Source organism: Lathamus discolor, chromosome 18, assembly GCF_037157495.1.
Source record: "Lathamus discolor isolate bLatDis1 chromosome 18, bLatDis1.hap1, whole genome shotgun sequence".
NCBI classification, from domain to species: Eukaryota; Metazoa; Chordata; class Aves; order Psittaciformes; family Psittacidae; genus Lathamus; species Lathamus discolor.
In genome coordinates, this window is record NC_088901.1 from 2,596,736 (window position 1) to 2,612,946 (window position 16,211).

General features: G+C 47.2%; 1 protein-coding gene across 3 annotated transcripts in view; it reads left to right on the forward strand.

The window, feature by feature from the left end:
- Positions 1 to 16,211, forward strand: part of ARID1A (AT-rich interaction domain 1A) — a 58,864-nt gene that overhangs the window by 31,928 nt on the left and 10,725 nt on the right. For all 3 annotated transcript variants that reach the window (XM_065697570.1, XM_065697571.1, XM_065697572.1), the window contains 8 exons: positions 8,576 to 8,816; positions 9,182 to 9,271; positions 9,962 to 10,129; positions 10,735 to 11,050; positions 12,308 to 12,453; positions 12,541 to 12,650; positions 14,699 to 14,908; positions 15,409 to 15,616. In XM_065697570.1, coding sequence (XP_065553642.1) covers positions 8,576 to 8,816; positions 9,182 to 9,271; positions 9,962 to 10,129; positions 10,735 to 11,050; positions 12,308 to 12,453; positions 12,541 to 12,650; positions 14,699 to 14,908; positions 15,409 to 15,616 — 1,489 coding nt within the window. The remainder of the gene's footprint in view (positions 1 to 8,575; positions 8,817 to 9,181; positions 9,272 to 9,961; positions 10,130 to 10,734; positions 11,051 to 12,307; positions 12,454 to 12,540; positions 12,651 to 14,698; positions 14,909 to 15,408; positions 15,617 to 16,211) is intronic.

The window sequence follows — 16,211 nt, forward strand, 5'->3', positions numbered from 1 at the left end:
TGGGCTCAGGTCTGGTATTGCAGACAGGCTGGAAGTGGCTGTGTCCAGGGGCTCATGTAGCCCCTTGTGTCGTTCCATCGCTGCCTCCCCAGAGTAACAATGAACTTAGGGACTTTGAGCTGTCTCTTGAGCAGCTTCCTCTGGCAAGAGGACAAGCCAGATGCATCAGGCTTGCAAATACCTGATACCTTAGAAATCTCTCCTAAAATCTTCCTTCCTTCTGCTTTTTTAGCAATTGATCCTGACGTTTGCAATTGTTCTGAATAATAAAAGCTGAGTGGTCTTAAAATGCAAAATATTGGCCTGAAGAGGAGCCTTTTTAATGTTTGAATTATTTCAGACTCCTGCCTTTGCTGCATTTCTTTGCCCACCCTAACTCGTGTGGTTGGCATGGTGGCATAATCACATGCTGAGATGACTAAATGCTGTGGAGTCTAAATTGAACACATCGGAGACTGGAAAGCGCCTTCCAGAGGAAGCACTGCTGGAGAATTGGAATATCCTTATGGCTGGCAATAGGAGGGTAGCTTCCTGCCTCTGACGTGATTTAGCGTTTTATATGATCTGGGGTTTGTCTTCACACTTAAAGGAGAATACTTAAAAACCTCTGCAAGATGAACTAAGACTCTTTAAGTAAAAGGGTTGGAGTTTGTCATCAGACCCACACTGGTTTCTCAGCCTTTTTCATTGATAGGATTGACTTGTAGGTCTCACTCCCCCTGCATCCCCAACACCCTCAGTGTTGCTGAGAGCATCTGCTGCTGCTCATTGTGCTTGGGGCCCTCTGTGCTTCTTTCCATACTTAGGAGGATGCTGAGGCTCTGGCACAGGGTGCCCAGAGAAGCTGTGGCTGCCCCATCCCTGGCAGTGTTCAAGGCCAGGTTGGAGCAAGCTGCTCTAGTGGGAGGTGTCCCTGCCCATGGCAGGGGGTTGAAACTGGATAAGCTTAAAGGTCCCTTCAACCCAAACCAGGCTGGGATTCTTTCCTGCAGCTTGTTCTAGGGTCGTTAAATGTTGAAGCTGGAGGTTTTATCCTTTGTGTGGCAAAGTTGCTGTGGCAACTTCTCTGTTAGCTGAAGTGACACTGCTCTGTCAATCAAAACTTGAGCATTTACCACTGCTGCTTTGAACAGTTCATGGTGCATCAGTGTCTAGATAGACCTGGCAGTGCTTTTTAGAAGCTGAGCAGTTTTCAAAGGGTTAAATCAGAAACACTTCTGGAGAGTTTTGCTGCTGCATTTCCCAGGGTAAGGGCTCAGCACTGGAATGGGAATGCTGGCCTTCCACAGGGTAAGTTTTCCCTTCAGCGACATCTTGTTTTGCGGATGAATCACGTTGCTTCTTCTGTACTTTGTGCTGCAACCTCAGCTTTTGAAGCTCTCCTCTCCAAAGACCCAGAATAAGGCTGTTGTTAGTGTGCTGGGTGTTCGGAGGGGGAGGAAAGCCCCTTTGACGTGTGTGTGTCCCTCGTTCCATTTAATGCTGTTTGGAGGGGAAGCAAAGGAAGGGGGCACGGGGTAGGAGCAGTAGATGTGATTAAAGCTCCTGCCGAGTAGATCTGTGGGAGTGGAGTATCGACCTCTGCGAAATCAATGGCTGCTGCGGTAGCAGCGCTGGCTGTTCCGCAAGGGCTCCCGTTGCAGGAATGTAGTAAAGCCAGCAGCACTCCCTGTGTCTGACGTCCTCCCCTTCCGATTTTGTCCCTGCTTTCTGCCAAACAACCGGGCTCACCTGGATTTACTGCGCTGGGTTAGAGCAGCAGCTGGGTTTGTGCAATGAGAGTACAATTTCTGGTGTGCCTCTGAGCCCCTCCTTCTGACAGCCTCCTTGCTGAATGCTCTTTTCCCTGCAGTGCAGCTACAGCCAGCAGCTTCTACCAGTTCATCTAAAGCCAGCCTGGAAGAATGAGCTTTTTCAGCTTCTTTTTTAGCAAGGAAACTGAACGAATCTCTCCTGCGTGTTCTAGTCCCCATCTTAGGTTTGTAGTTGTTAGCACTGATGCCTGAGAGCAGCTTAAACCTCTCCTAAGGGAAGGGGATACGGGCTCTAGCTAGCAGAGGCTGAGCCTTGACCGTGTTGCCTTCCTGGTGTTTGTTTTAGTGGGCCGGTGGTTTCTTCCTTGAAGTAGTAAAAGTCTAGCACTTACTTCCTTTACCTAAGGACTGCTTGGGTGAGAAGTGGCATTTAATAGGCCTCAAAGGTGCAATTGCATGCTTAGTTTTGTAACCAGGATCTTTGGTTCCAACTGAGTTTGCCACAGAACCCGACAACTGTCTGCAGTTTGTGGTTGCTTCCATGTGATCCTTGCTAAGAGCAGAGGTTGAGCTTCCGGGACATACCTGAGGGGCCAAACCCAGTGATTACACTGCATAATTAAATCCCTTTGTTCCTTCTGGTTGCTGATGAGGTCCCATTTTGAAGGGTGATAGAGGAGAAGAGGCAAGGCCATGAGTTTAAAAGCTTTCCTGAAACATGGAAGTGTACTGTGCAGTCCACGCTAGCATGGCAGTGGTCTTTCTTTTGGGTATTCCCTGATTCTTATGCATGGAGAAAGTCATCTTTCCCTTTTGAACTAAAAAAAAACCCCACTTCTCAGTGCTTAAGACCTATATGGCATTGGAGGAGAGCTGTATGTGATCAGAGACCCCAGCTTGTATTGCTAGGCTTTGGTTATGTTGGATTAGTCTTCAGTCGTCTCGGGTAGCTGGAGCACGTGGACGAGCACGCTTCCCACACATGTGTGAACACAAAACCATTAACAGGTAAAATGGCAGCTTCAAAAGGTGTCATTTTGGTTTCTGCCCCGTTCTTCCCAAAGTCTAACAGGGAATGGGCATGTTAACAAACAGCATCTTTGCTTCACTCTCAATTCCAGCAATGTTCTTCCTGAAGCAGTGAGAGGTTTTATTGGAGAGACATCTTGCACGATTCCTTCTTCATCCCCTTTGTCTCTTGTCCAGCCCATCTGCACACCGAGAATGATGATCATCTAGAAGGTGCTTTTGATGCTGTAAAGATGGACTTCTTATCTTCTGCACAATCACTGATGGTAGAACAGCAGAGCGAGGCGAGTGGTGGTTTTCCCTTTAACAGGTTGTGTATTTTGGGGATAGGGCAAGACTTGGAGATGTGCTTTGCCTTTGGAATAGTTTGCCTTCATGGTGATGGTAAATGGTTGCATTCCCACCCGGGGGTTCAGTGAGCCGAGAGCTGGTGCTCGGTGGGTTTCCTGTTTGTGCTGATGGATTTTGTCATGATTCAGAGCATGGCAGCTGACACTGAGCTGGTGATGGTGGATGGTGTGGGCCTTTTCCAGCGTGCCTCCGTTCTCTTTGGTTTGTCAGCAAGAAAACCTTTGGAGACAGCAGATTATAACTCTCTCTAGATGAAGAGCATTAACTGGATTTCTACTGCAACTGAACTTGAGTTCCCCAGCTCCAGCTTCTGGTTGCTGCTGGGGCAGCAGTGTGGATGGGGAATGCAGTGGGTAGGAAGAATGGCTGCAGAGCCCCCTCCAGACCCTTCCATTGCATCTGTGGAAATCTCAAGTCAGCTTTGCAAGTGTTTCCTGTGAGTCTGGTGTAACTGGAGCACGGTGGGGTCTCCAGGCCACTTTGTGCTGTGAGATAGTGTGCTTTGTGAAGCACAGGATGCAAGAGTGAGTTGTCTGCAGGGTAGAAGGAGGGGTCTCTCCATCTTCCTGAAATAGCAGGGAGATCCTGGCTTGGCAGTCAGCTGTGTAATTCTTATGATGGAGAGGGATGAAGTATTTTGGGTGTGGAAATAAAGGAGAAAGAAAGGACAAGCTTGTGATTTTTAAGTGTTGATGGTTCTTGAATGAGGGGAAAGGAACTGCAGGGAGAAAGAATTTGTAAGAGAAAGTGAGGATTTCAATTAGTCAGAAGCAATGAAGAGGCTTTTTCCCTTTCAGAAAGAATTGGGGAATAAATTTAGTCATTGTTCCCTTGCTTGTAAGCATCCTTATGGAAGCAACTGGCCTTAGAGAATTTACAAGCTCTACCACATGCTCGTCTCCAGATCATAATTTCCTTGAGTGCTATCTAGTGATCTGATAGTGCCTACAACCATCCCAGCCTGTCTGCACTCCTTCCCTCTTCCCCCACACTTTCCATATGCACTCAGGGTGGGGATGGGCAGGGGAGCAGTAGAGGAAGGCTGCAGTGTCCCCAGTGAGGAGATCAATTTGCTTTCTGGTCAGTCTTCCTGCTCTTCCACATCAGTGGGATGGGCAGAACAGAGCCTTCAGTCTCTTCTCCTCTGGGGTTTTGCTACCTTGATCTTAAGTATTTCTTGTTGTTTCATCTCTGTGTTTGTTTAACAAATGAGCTTGTATCACATAGTGAAATGGTGGTTCCTCTTTTCATAGAAAAGAAGCCTTGCTGTTTCCAGCGCACACTAACCAGCTCCCTTGTGTTGGTCATGCCAGGACTTGCAACCTTTTCCCTGAGATAGATGAACTCCTTTGCCCCCTCCTTTGGGTACCAGATTGTGTGATTTCAGGCATGGTTTTGTTGTGGTGTGAAAAGAAGGTGTTAGCTGCTGAGTCCTTGTTTGTCAGCAGTACTGACAAACCCATGCTGGCATCAGTGAGGGTTGGGCAACCAATCGCAGCTGGAACAGTTATCGTTCCAGGGTCCCCGTGGGCTTCCGCTATCAGGTCACATCCCAAAATAACACTGGGCAGTATTTCAAGTGAAGAAACTCAGGCTTTGGGGCTGCAGCCAGCCTGGAGTGTGAGATTCTGTGTGAAATAGTTGGAATCCCTCCAGCGTTTTTGATCTGCATGGCAGATGAGCAATAAAACGCATAAAAAACACATTGGAAACACGTGAGGAAATTCTCCAGACCCTGACGTTTCCTTCAAGTTGGCAGAGTTACTGCTGTGGAGCTTCACCTCCTGGCTCGGCTCGATTGGCTGCGCTCGTGGGAGGAGGGAAGAGGAGAAGCCCTTCTCCTGGTGCTGCTGCGTCTTCCCAGGTCTCCTCCTGATGCGCTGTGGGAGGCAAATAAAACCTCGCTGGCCCTCTCCTCTTGGGCTTGATCCAGACCCCCCTGACAGCAGCAGGTCTCTGTGATTTCAGTGAGCTTTGGAGGGGGTTTTAAAGGCTTCTCTGCTGCAGCTCTCCTTAAAACAGCCTGGGGAATGATTTCTTTCCCCCCTAGTTTGTGGTGCACTTGAGTAAGTGGGATATCAGCTGAAGGGTGTCCTTTAGGTGCAGTTTAAAAACCCCACCACAGCTCTCTGCCTTGATGGTTGGCATCCTGAGAAAATAACCCGAGAGGTGGGAAACCGCTCCTTCCTGATGAGCCTCACGCTTGGGCATTCCGGTCCCTGCTCCTCAGCTTCCCCTTGCACAAGTGTCTTCTTCTGAGAAACCTGGTCCTGCTGATTCAGATGCTGCTCATCAGATGCTGCTGTGCTGGCAGTGGGAAATCACTTTATTGCTGGGATTCCTGAAGCTCGCACATCTTTAGAGGTGAAAGTTGCTTTAGGAGTGAGTTGGTTTTTATGGCCCCGTTTCAGTTCATGTGCTAACATCCAAGAAAGGTTGACTTGTAATTCCCTGGGATCTTATTTAAACCAATGATCTGAGAGTGTGACCCACAGCCTTGTAGCTAAAGGCCTGCTTTTCCTCTATGGGAGAGCCATGGTGGTATGCTAGCAATGCAGGGGGGGCCCTCGCTCGCATGTCTACAGCAACCCTGTATTAACCTGCTTGATTAAAACTGAATGGTTGTAAATGACTTGCAGTACTTGGGTTAAGCTGATGCAAGGTTGAAGACATCAGCTTGGAAGGTTGTTATCTAGTTACTGAGGGGTTAAATTTCAAGCAGTTTTTAACATTGCTTCATTTTATGTCTTGCAGATATTTTCCTGCCTGGCATTGCCAAGTCGTATCCTCTTGGTCTGCCCAGTTCCTGTAGGAATATGGCTCACACCCGTGTAGCAGGCAGTGACCTCCTCAGATCCTGGAGGGAAACCTTTTGCCTTTAGGAGATGCTTGTCACTTACATTCCTGATAGAGGGAAACTTTCACATTGCACCTTGCACGCTTGCTCTGGGTCTGCCCTCTCACACCAGTAGTTTGTCTCAGGTGTACATTTCTAATGTGGTTTTTCCTGCTAGCCTAAAAGTCTCTCATCTAAGTAGCTACAGCCTCTGCCCCTCTGGTGTGAAGGTTTAACTGCTCTGAAGTGTTGTATCCATGTAAGCTCATGGTGGTAGGGATTTTAAAGCTGCTGCAAAGAGGTTCAACCTCCAGCTTCATTTTGGTGGTGATGAAAACAGTATTTGGATGTATTTGGTGGTTCAGACCGAAAGTACCTTACTGTGTTGTCCTGGTGTGGCCTGGGGTAAGGTTAATTTTCTTCATAGTAACTATTGGAAAGGAATTCCATCCAAGGTTAGATTGGACTCAGTTGGCTTCTGGACATTCTGGTCACTTCATTGACTTAGATGGGGATCTAGGTGTGTGTCTTAAACCAGTGGCTGAAGTTAGATGCTGTGAGTCTCAGGGAGAGGAGTGGTTTTTCGTTGATTGTGTTGGTTGATGCTTTTTAATGGAAGATGTTGACAGTGCTCTCTGTTCAGCTCCCACTTCAGATGGTTTCTGCAGTTGGAATGTGGGGTTTGTCAAAGTTGTCCATGGGAAAAATCTAAGTAGCTGCATAAAAATGCTGTTGATGTTACAATAGGAAGGTAGTGAAAATTGCAAGAGATCTTTGACACTATTTTTAGGCTTTTTCTGCAGTTTTTTTGGCTTTCATTGGAAATAAAACAAAGCTTTTATTTCCTCAGGAAGATGATACTTCAGCAGTAAGCAAATAGACCTCTGAGACTTGCGCAGGAAGCGATCTCTCAAAGAGGAGCAGTAATGGAAGGGGAGGAAGGACATGCTATGTACTGAGCATTCCACCAAGTGACTGGTGTTTTCAGCTCAAATGTACCATTTTTGAGCATTTGGTTGAAGCATTTTGATCAAATTCCACTGTTGAAATAGGCAAGATTGCCCTGTGCAGCAGGCAGCTGAATGTGGTGCAGCTGGTGCCTGGCTCTCCCCTTTGTCCTGAATGTCACTGACTGTCCAACAAGTGTGGCCAGGTTGTTGGATATCTCCCCGGTGGTTCTTTATTCTCCTGTAACTTCAGTTTTCCACTTGCCTAGGACGTGGTAATGTGCTGTTCTCCAGCTTAGCTGATGGGATGTGCTGTCAGAGCCTCTTCACACATCACCTGGCAGACTGGTGCTATGGAGCGATAGGCCTCTTGCTTCTCAACGCTGAGAAGTTTGCAGTATCTTGTGTCTGAGGTCCTTTCACGCTGCACAGGGTTGGGAACATGTTACCCAAACTGGACCTCATCCAGTCAGCATAAATGAGACCAGGGTGTCCAGGTTATGTATCAGTTAGCTCGGCCTTTCTACATGGTGTTTTAGATGAGGTTGGTTCAGGCTGGTGAGCTGAGTTCTGCGCTGAGGGAGTTGAGCTGAAATGCCCTGAGGGCTCAGTCCTGACCGCTTCTGATACAGGGCTGATTGCTCTGAAAGACTTGCAAAGGATAGGTGAAGTCCTGGTAAGCTTTGGTCTTCACTTGCCGTGATCCTTTGACTCCCTGGCAGGGATTTTCTCTAGTAACTGGAATAGTTGGAATTCCCAGCTTTTTGTTCAGGTGCGCCACCACTTACTCTGTCTTGGACTGTTAGTCGTTTACTCCAGGCCAAGCTGGATGCACCGTATTATCAAACAGCTTGTACAACTGTGTGTGTTGGATCTGCACATCACCTTCTTGGATGTATCCCCATTTTCTACACTAGCCAGCTGACTTCTGGTGCCATTGCTTTGCAGTCGCTACTGTGGTAACTGGAGTTTCAACTTCCTTAGGCTTTCTGTGCTTTTCTTCTCCAGGGTGGATACGTGCAGTAGGAAGGGTGTTTTCTAGCCTTGCCTTCAAGAAAAGCTGAACTTTAACAGGCTGATATCATAACTGCTAATTTCTGCTATCTCCGAAGGAAGGGAAGTGGGAACCCTGAAGAGTATTTTATGGGTTTCTTTTAAATCTCTGTTTAGTTTGGTTTTATCCATCTCCAGTGCGTAGTTTCCCAGCTCATATGAGGTTTATGAATTAATTATGGCAAGGCAGGAGTTTTCTGTCGTTCAGAGGCTGAGCCATGTTTCTCTTCCAAGCCGTGATCACATGGACTGTTCCCTGCATTTGCAGTTTTACCTGGATTGCTGATGCCGTTCTTTCATTTCTTGCCTCTAAACTGAATTAAAAGAAGCAAGAAGGAGAATTAGCAAGTCGTTTAGTACATCAGCCAGCACTCAGCACACCAGGGAGGGAACTCTTGGATTCAGAGATAGGCAGCAGGATAAGACACATTTGGCAGTTACCTCAGTCTGCAGCAGCCTTCGATACTGACAATAACATGAACAGAGTTCATTGATTTCTATTTGTAGTATGCCTACGGGAGAAATACACCCTTTCCTAGTGGTAGGTGAGAGAACAGTCCCATGTCTCTTTATTTTTGCCTGATGTGTTTCTCTGTGTATTGCAGGACCTGTCTGGTTCAATAGATGATCTACCCATGGGTACAGAAGGAGCCCTGAGTCCTGGAGTAAGCACATCAGGGATTTCCAGCAGTCAAGGAGAGCAGAGTAACCCAGCTCAGTCTCCTTTCTCTCCACATACCTCTCCTCACCTGCCAGGCATCAGAGGACCCTCCCCATCCCCAGTTGGCTCTCCAGCTAGTGTTGCTCAGTCCCGCTCTGGTCCACTTTCACCTGCTGCAGTACCAGGTAACACTGCTTGGCACGTGTTGATCTTCTGGTGGGGCTGCCTCGTGCAGCTGGAGAGTGAATTAAAGTGGTCAGTGGGGAGGAATTGGCCCGTGTCAGTACTGCGTGGTTATTGAGGTCCTGTGAGCTCGTTCGTTTGTTTTAAATGTCTATAACTTTAAAAGGATATAATAAAGCGGGTGGGATGGCTGGTAAACCAGCAGTGTCGTTCTGTTGGGTTTAATGTGTCTGGTCTTGCTCTGCTTTTCCTTCACTGTGGCCAGCACAGCCTTCTCCTGAAGTTGTAGTTCTGGTGTTTGCTCTTGCATCCTGGGTTTTGTGGTGTGCAGGGTTTGTGATTAACCACTCTCCTTTTTGTGGTGTAGGCAATCAGATGCCACCCCGACCGCCCAGTGGCCAGTCGGACAGTATCATGCATCCTTCCATGAACCAGTCAAGCATAGCGCAAGACCGAGGTGTGTGACACGAGTTAAAAGATCTAATTGTAATCAAAGTAGATGTGTAACTAAAAATGACCTGGCCTGATGGCATGGATTCTGCGGTGAGGCAGCATTTAAAAGGTCCCCTGGGTTTATAAGCTGCAAGTGTTTAAGCATTTTGCTGTAAATTCAGCTGCTGCTGGTTGCTTGGCTTCTTAATGTCCCCTCCGAGCTCATACTTTGGCTTGTGAGATGTTTTTTCTGGCTCTTCACACTCTTTTCAGTGGATGCTGCTTCTTCAATGTCCATGACCTTAAGCTTCAAAATGAGGGGTGCTCACAAAAGCATTGTGTGCCTTTTGCCCTAAGAGAATAGGGTTAGTATGGGGGGAAATGCATGTAAAATTCCACCTCGTATGGCTGAAGGTATATAGTTGTCACCCTGAGAAAACAAGCAGACAAAACCCAACAGCAAGCCCTTAGGATTTGCAGTCCTCCTGTCTGCTCCTGTGACACTAAGGGTTTTTTTTCTGGTTAAAACAGGAAATTGGGTCTGTTATCTTCACAGATAACACTGGCTCCCTAATAGCAACCGTTGTAAAATGTGTCCAGGCTGTTGCTGAAAGGATTTTGTTAGCGGGTCTCCGTTACCTCAGAACATGTGTGTCCGGTGGCACTCCTGGATACTTTGCACTAATGATTGTCTCCTCCCCTCACTGGTGACCAGGTTACATGCAGAGGAATCCTCAGATGCCCCAGTACAGCTCACCCCAGCCCGGCTCAGCCTTATCTCCCCGTCAGTCCTCTGGAGGACAGATGCATGCTGGAATGGGGCCATACCAGCAGAACTCCATGGGAAGCTATGGACCCCAGGGTGGGCAGTACGGACCTCAAGGTGAGGCACTGTCAGCTCCTCGAGGTGGGGGAACTGAGCTCAGCAATCTCTATTGTAACATCTTGTCGTTGAGAAAGTGCTTTTGTTTGTCCCCCCTTAATGTGTGGGTCATACAAACTGGTGTGCTCCTTATGAACTGGAAGGAACTGTGCTTTGCTTGTACTGAGGCTGATGAAACATGTTGCTAGTTGTACTTCTAAATGTAGGCTCCTTCCTCCTCATTTAAAAAGATGTAGGCCCTGCAGCCAGTGTAACACAGAAGGAAGAGCCAGTTTTCTTTGGAGAGGAAGAAGATTGAGTGTTGTATGTTTTGGAAAGGGTTAAGTGAGGTTTTTTGACATCCTGTCCTGGATTATTTGGCTCACTTGGCTCGGTTGAGGTTTGGGAGAGTTTCAGGCAGCTTTTGAATCGATGTTGTTACTTGGCTATGTCAAAACACATTTTATGTGGCTTATATCCAAGTACTTTGACTTTTTGTTGAGGTGTTAACACTCCCCCTCATTTCTGTTAGTGATCTTTAAATATTTGCTGATAGAAGATTTTTATGGTGATTCATTAACTGGTTGAATGATGTTGTCTTCCCCTCTTCTTTTTTATCTCCTTAGGAGGTTATCCCAGGCAGCCAAACTACAATGCTATGTCCAATGCCAACTACCCCAGTCCAGGAATGGGAGCAAGCATGAACCCCATGGGAGCAGGAAGCCAGATGCACGGGCAGACTGGTGTGCCGCCGTACAGTGGGCTTCCTCCAGGGAGGATGAGCCATGCGACCATGGGGAACAGACCTTATGGACCCAACATGGCCAATATGCCACCTCAGGTGGGGACAGGGATGTGCCCCCCACCAGGAGGCATGAATCGCAAAGCACAAGAAGCGGCTGCTGCCGCCATGCACGCTGCTGCCAACTCCATCCAGAACAGGTAGAGAATGACATTCCCCCTGGTCGCTGTTAAAAGTCCCTTTCCTTACAGCAGATCTTGGTTTCAAAGCTGTAGATGGAATAACCCAAACGTGGGGTAATGCTGAGCATACACTTCCTCAAAGGTTTGCCCTTCTTGGAGACTTCTTCATTAACATTCAGTGCTAAGAAAGGGAAGAGCTTAAAGCTTGGACAAGCAGTGTGTTGGATTGCATCATTAATGACATTTTCAGGGAATTTTTACTCTTCATAGGAGAAATCTAACTCAGAGATCCCTTCAGTAGTTCTTGTTTTCTATCATCTTTGTTAGATGCGTGGCTCAAAAGACACTACTTGTATGGTAGAGCCTATAAATCTAGCAGCCAGCCATGCAGCTCCGTTTGAACCAGGGCATTCCTTGGCCAGTGTAATGAACTCCTTCCTTTTAGAACTTTGATGAGCTGCTGGGGGAGAAGAGGGCTGGAATTCAGCACTGAACTTTGCAACTGTTTTCTGTGGGGTTTTTTGTTCCGTTATGTTTTAATTGTACATTTCAGAGGTGGTGTGCATGGCTTATCAGAATGCCACCAGAGCCATGACCTTGCTTATAAATTGGGTTCCCCCACTAAAGCTGCTGGGTGTATTTGTTATCTGACTGGGCATTGTCCTCTTTATCCTGACTTTAAGGGCTGCTTCTGCAATCTACTGTCCGATGTTATCCATGACTGCCAAGAGGTCAAGTTCCCAAATGCCAATAAAGGCATCAAAGTCTGTCCCTTCGAGTAGTGAGTTTGAGGGACAGTTGAGTATGAGGCTTTCCAATAAATCTAAAATGATGTAGATTGTATGGGTGGCACAAAGGAAAGAAAGAAAAATCATTAAATGTGGCTGGAGCACTACACTGTTGATCTGTACACATCATGTAATGTACAGGGCTGCAGGATTTGCAGCCTGATCTTCCCTGTAAAGGCAACTCAACAATGAAATGAAGTTCAGTTTGGGGATGTAATAGAACAAGAGTAAGGGTGAGAATGGTCAGAACTGAAGTGCCTCTTTCAGAACAGTTTGCATCCTGTTTTGAGAATGAGACTTAGGCTCTGGGGTTGCTAAGCTTTAAAAGAGCACCTGATTTTTGGTCTTTTACTGGAAGAGTGAGCTGGAGAAGGTCACTTCTCCACTTCCTTTGTAGGTTTCTTTTAGCAAAGCTGCTTCCTTAGAAGACAAGATCTTAATGCTTAGTACTGGGAGTAAGCATCCGTTTCTTCCTTGCCTTCTCCAGGCCTCCTGGTTATCCCAACATGAATCAAGGGGGAATGATGGGCACTGGACCTCCTTATGGACAGGGAATTAACAGTATGGCTGGCATGATAAACCCCCAGGGCCCACCCTATCCAATGGCGGGGAACATGGCCAACAACTCTGCAGGTAAGCCAATGCTGACCATTAAGGCACTTCATCGATTTCATTGTGCTGAATTGAAAATGAGTGTTAAAGCTCCTTTTAACTCCCTAGGGATGGCAGCAAGCCCCGAAATGATGGGTCTTGGGGACGTCAAATTAACACCTGCAACTAAAATGAACAATAAGGCAGATGGGACGCCAAAAGCAGAATCCAAGTCAAAGGTAAAATGTTTTGGGTTTTGTTTTTAATGACTGGCATCCTCTTCAGCATCCAGGAAAATTAAACCATTGCACATTAACTTGGATCAAACAGTGCCTCTGCCTAGGAGTGAGTGTGGTTCCCGAGGGAAACCTAATTTGATTCATTCTTCTTATCCTGAACCAGACTTCTTGATAGTGTGGTTGTCCTTGTCTTAGGTGATGTGACTGCTGCTTGTGACCGTGGTTCTAATTGAGGAGAGTGGCTAGTCAATGGGATGTTCTCTTTTGGAATGTGTTGTGATTTGGAGCATAATTCAAGTGTCTCAGCACTTCTAGAGTAGGCTTTTAGACTGTTTTAGAGTAGGCTCTGGCTATATTTGCAGTAAACACTAAATATGTGTGTTGATAACAGTATCCTTGAGGAGCCTGAACTTTGCCATCCCACCCCCCAGAGACCCACTAGCCCTCAGTAAGGCCAGGAAAGGGGCTTCCTATGAGAATTCACATGTACCCCCCCCTGTTTGACTCACAGTTTCAAGCCTCTGTCTAGGATTTCTAGCAGATGCTTGGCACACCTTATTTATGTGTTCTCATTTCAGTTGTGAGCTAATCTTGAAGGGGAGCATTGCCCAGTCCTTTGGGAGGAATCCATTTCACTTGCAAAACAATTTAGTATTAGGAATTATCACCTGCCACAGTGAAACTGCCAAAAGAAGTGTAAATAAACCTGAGTTTGTTTCTGGTGTAGGCTTGGAGCGCTAGGCAGTTATCACCTCTCAGCTGGGAGGTGGTACACCAAAGTGTTACAGTTGTTTCACAAACAAACCTCTTACTAATCCTGTATTAAAGCCAGAAGAGAGAGGCAAACAAGTTCTTCAGGGAGTGTTTTTCTTTGCATTACTGCTACCAGTTTCAAAAGAACCACCAAAAAAGCAGTTTGTGAGCCCATAGTCTCTCAGTTTAAACCCATTCCCCCTTGTCCTGTCACTACAGTCCCTAATGAAGAGTCCCTCCCCAGCACCCTTGCAGCCCCCTTCAGACACTGGAAGCTGCTCTGAGGTCTCCACGCAGCTTCTCTTCTCCAAGCTGAACAGCCCCAATGTTCTCAGCCTGGCTCCATACAGGAGCTGCTCCAGCCCCTGCTCATCCTTGTGGCCTCCTCTGGCCTTGCTCCAACAGCTCCATGTCCTTCTGATGCTGAGGACACCAGAGCTGCGCACAGTGCTGCAAGTGGGGTCTCAGGGGAGGAGAGTAGAGGGTCAGGATCCCCTCCCTTCAGCTGCTGCTCGTGCTCCTTTTGATGCAGCCCAGGATACGGTTGGTTTCTGGGCTGCGAGCGCACACTGCAGCCAGCTCATGTCCAGTTCTCATCGACCAACACCCCTAAGTCATTCTCCTGAGGCTGCTCTGAATCGCTTCTCAGCCCAGCCTGTAGCTGTGCCTGGGATTGCCCTGACCCAGGGGAGATCCTTGCACTCAGCTGTGTCTATATATCCAGGTAGCAGGAGATTTCTGCACTTGTGTCAGTGAATAGGCGAGGGAAGAGAGATGGTCTGTGTGGGGAACCCCTCACACACACTCATCAAACCTCCTCATCTTTATTCTTCTGAGGCATGTTTATTTTGATTCCTTTGTGGTGGTTGGCTTCAGTTTAACCTGGCATCTATCACTTGGGTAGGAGAAGAGGCTAACCAGAGGGCAGTTCACCCTGACACAGCGCATTAGCCATGAGGAATTTGCAGTTGAATTAGGTGTTTTCTCATAGATTGAGCAAGCTCTCTGCGAAGTCTCCTTGAGGTTTGTCTGGTTTCTGTAGCGATCCTGAAACCTTTCACTTTTTAGAAACACATACTCTGTGAATTCCCTGAGCAGCAGCTGGTTTTGTGATACCTTTGTTGAGTAACACTTGCCTGACGTTGATCTGAAACAAGCATAGGGCTGCTCTAAAGCCGTTCTCAGTGTAACAGCAGAACTTTGAACTCTTATCTGACTGCTGTTTTGAAACCATCTCGGATGTGAACCAGCTGCTCTTGTGCTGCTCAGTCCTGATATCTCTTTCTTTCTCCTAGAAGTCCAGTTCTTCTACTACAACCAATGAGAAGATCACCAAACTCTATGAGCTGGGTGGGGAGCCCGAGAGGAAGATCTGGGTAGATCGTTACCTGGCCTTTACTGAGGAGAAGGCCATGGGCATGACCAATCTGCCAGCAGTAGGCAGGAAACCCTTGGATCTTTACCGGCTCTACATCTCAGTGAAGGAGATTGGAGGATTGACTCAGGTGAGTGTCCAGCAGCCAGCGTGGTGACTGGGTGATGCCCACCATCTGCCAGTCACAGGCTTAATGGGCAGCAGAGTTTGAAGTTAGCTTTGGAGCTAGAGGGAAAGCCCTGACTTCCCATTCAGCAGTGTTTAAATAACACTTATTAAACACAGCATCCTTGAAGTGAGCCAGATGTCTGCTCTCCCAGTCGCTTGTTGAGAACAGTCTGTGGTGAGACTCAGTTCAAGTGTTTTTTTCCCCTGCTTTTTCCAGTGCAAAGGGTGGTGACACTGTCTTTGGTGCATCTGATTTCATTTGTAGTCTGTCCCTGTTTAGAAAGTTTTCTGTAGGTGAGGAAGAGAGTGGTCTGGTTTAGGGGTTCTGACCATGACTGTGACTGCTCTGCTTGGCACTTACTGCATCTTTTTTGTTAGCTGGGAAGTGTTGATTTCTCCCCAGAAAACCTCTTGGAAGAGGAGCTGGATTTTGAGTTCAGAGCCTCTTCTTTGGTTGTGCAGGTCAACAAAAACAAGAAATGGCGTGAATTAGCCACAAACCTCAACGTGGGCACGTCCAGCAGTGCAGCGAGCTCTTTGAAGAAGCAGTACATCCAGTGTCTCTATGCCTTCGAGTGCAAGATTGAGCGAGGTGAAGACCCCCCTCCAGATATCTTTGCAGCTGCTGATTCAAAGAAGTCTCAGACTAAGATACAACCTCCATCTCCAGGTGAGTTGAGGCACTGGTTTGAGTTGTGAAGTGGGTGTTCGCACCATAGGATCTCCTTGTGGAGACTCTCCACGCTGAGGATCAGGCTGGTTCCAAACTTCCACAAAGCCCCTGTGTCTGTCTCTAATTAGATGTTCGCTAGTTGGGTAGATTAAATACTTCTGTAATCTGGGAGTGAGTGATAGCAGGAATAAGTCAAGCCTCTTGGGATAGTGCAGGTTTTGTGCATCCCACCTCTATACTAAGGAAACTTAAAAATCTATACATAGCTACATACACACACCACCTCTACATTTCCTAGTACATCACTGCCTTGTGGGAATCAGGTGGAAAGGGAAGTCTGGTGTTATCCCTACAAGCTGATCTCTGCATATTCTAACAGCAGCCTTTTTTACTGCTCAGCTTTGGGAACTTGCTAGAAAAGCTGTGCTTGGTTTGGTTATTGCAAGTGCTACCTTCTGGGAGTAAATGCTTGATGTGGATGTGAACTCATCTTCCTCACCCATTACTTCTTTCCCTCTTCAGCAGGAGATGGTGAGGACTTTCTGAGGCTCTGTGCACAGACACTTTGTAAGCCTGTTACAGGTTGAATGCA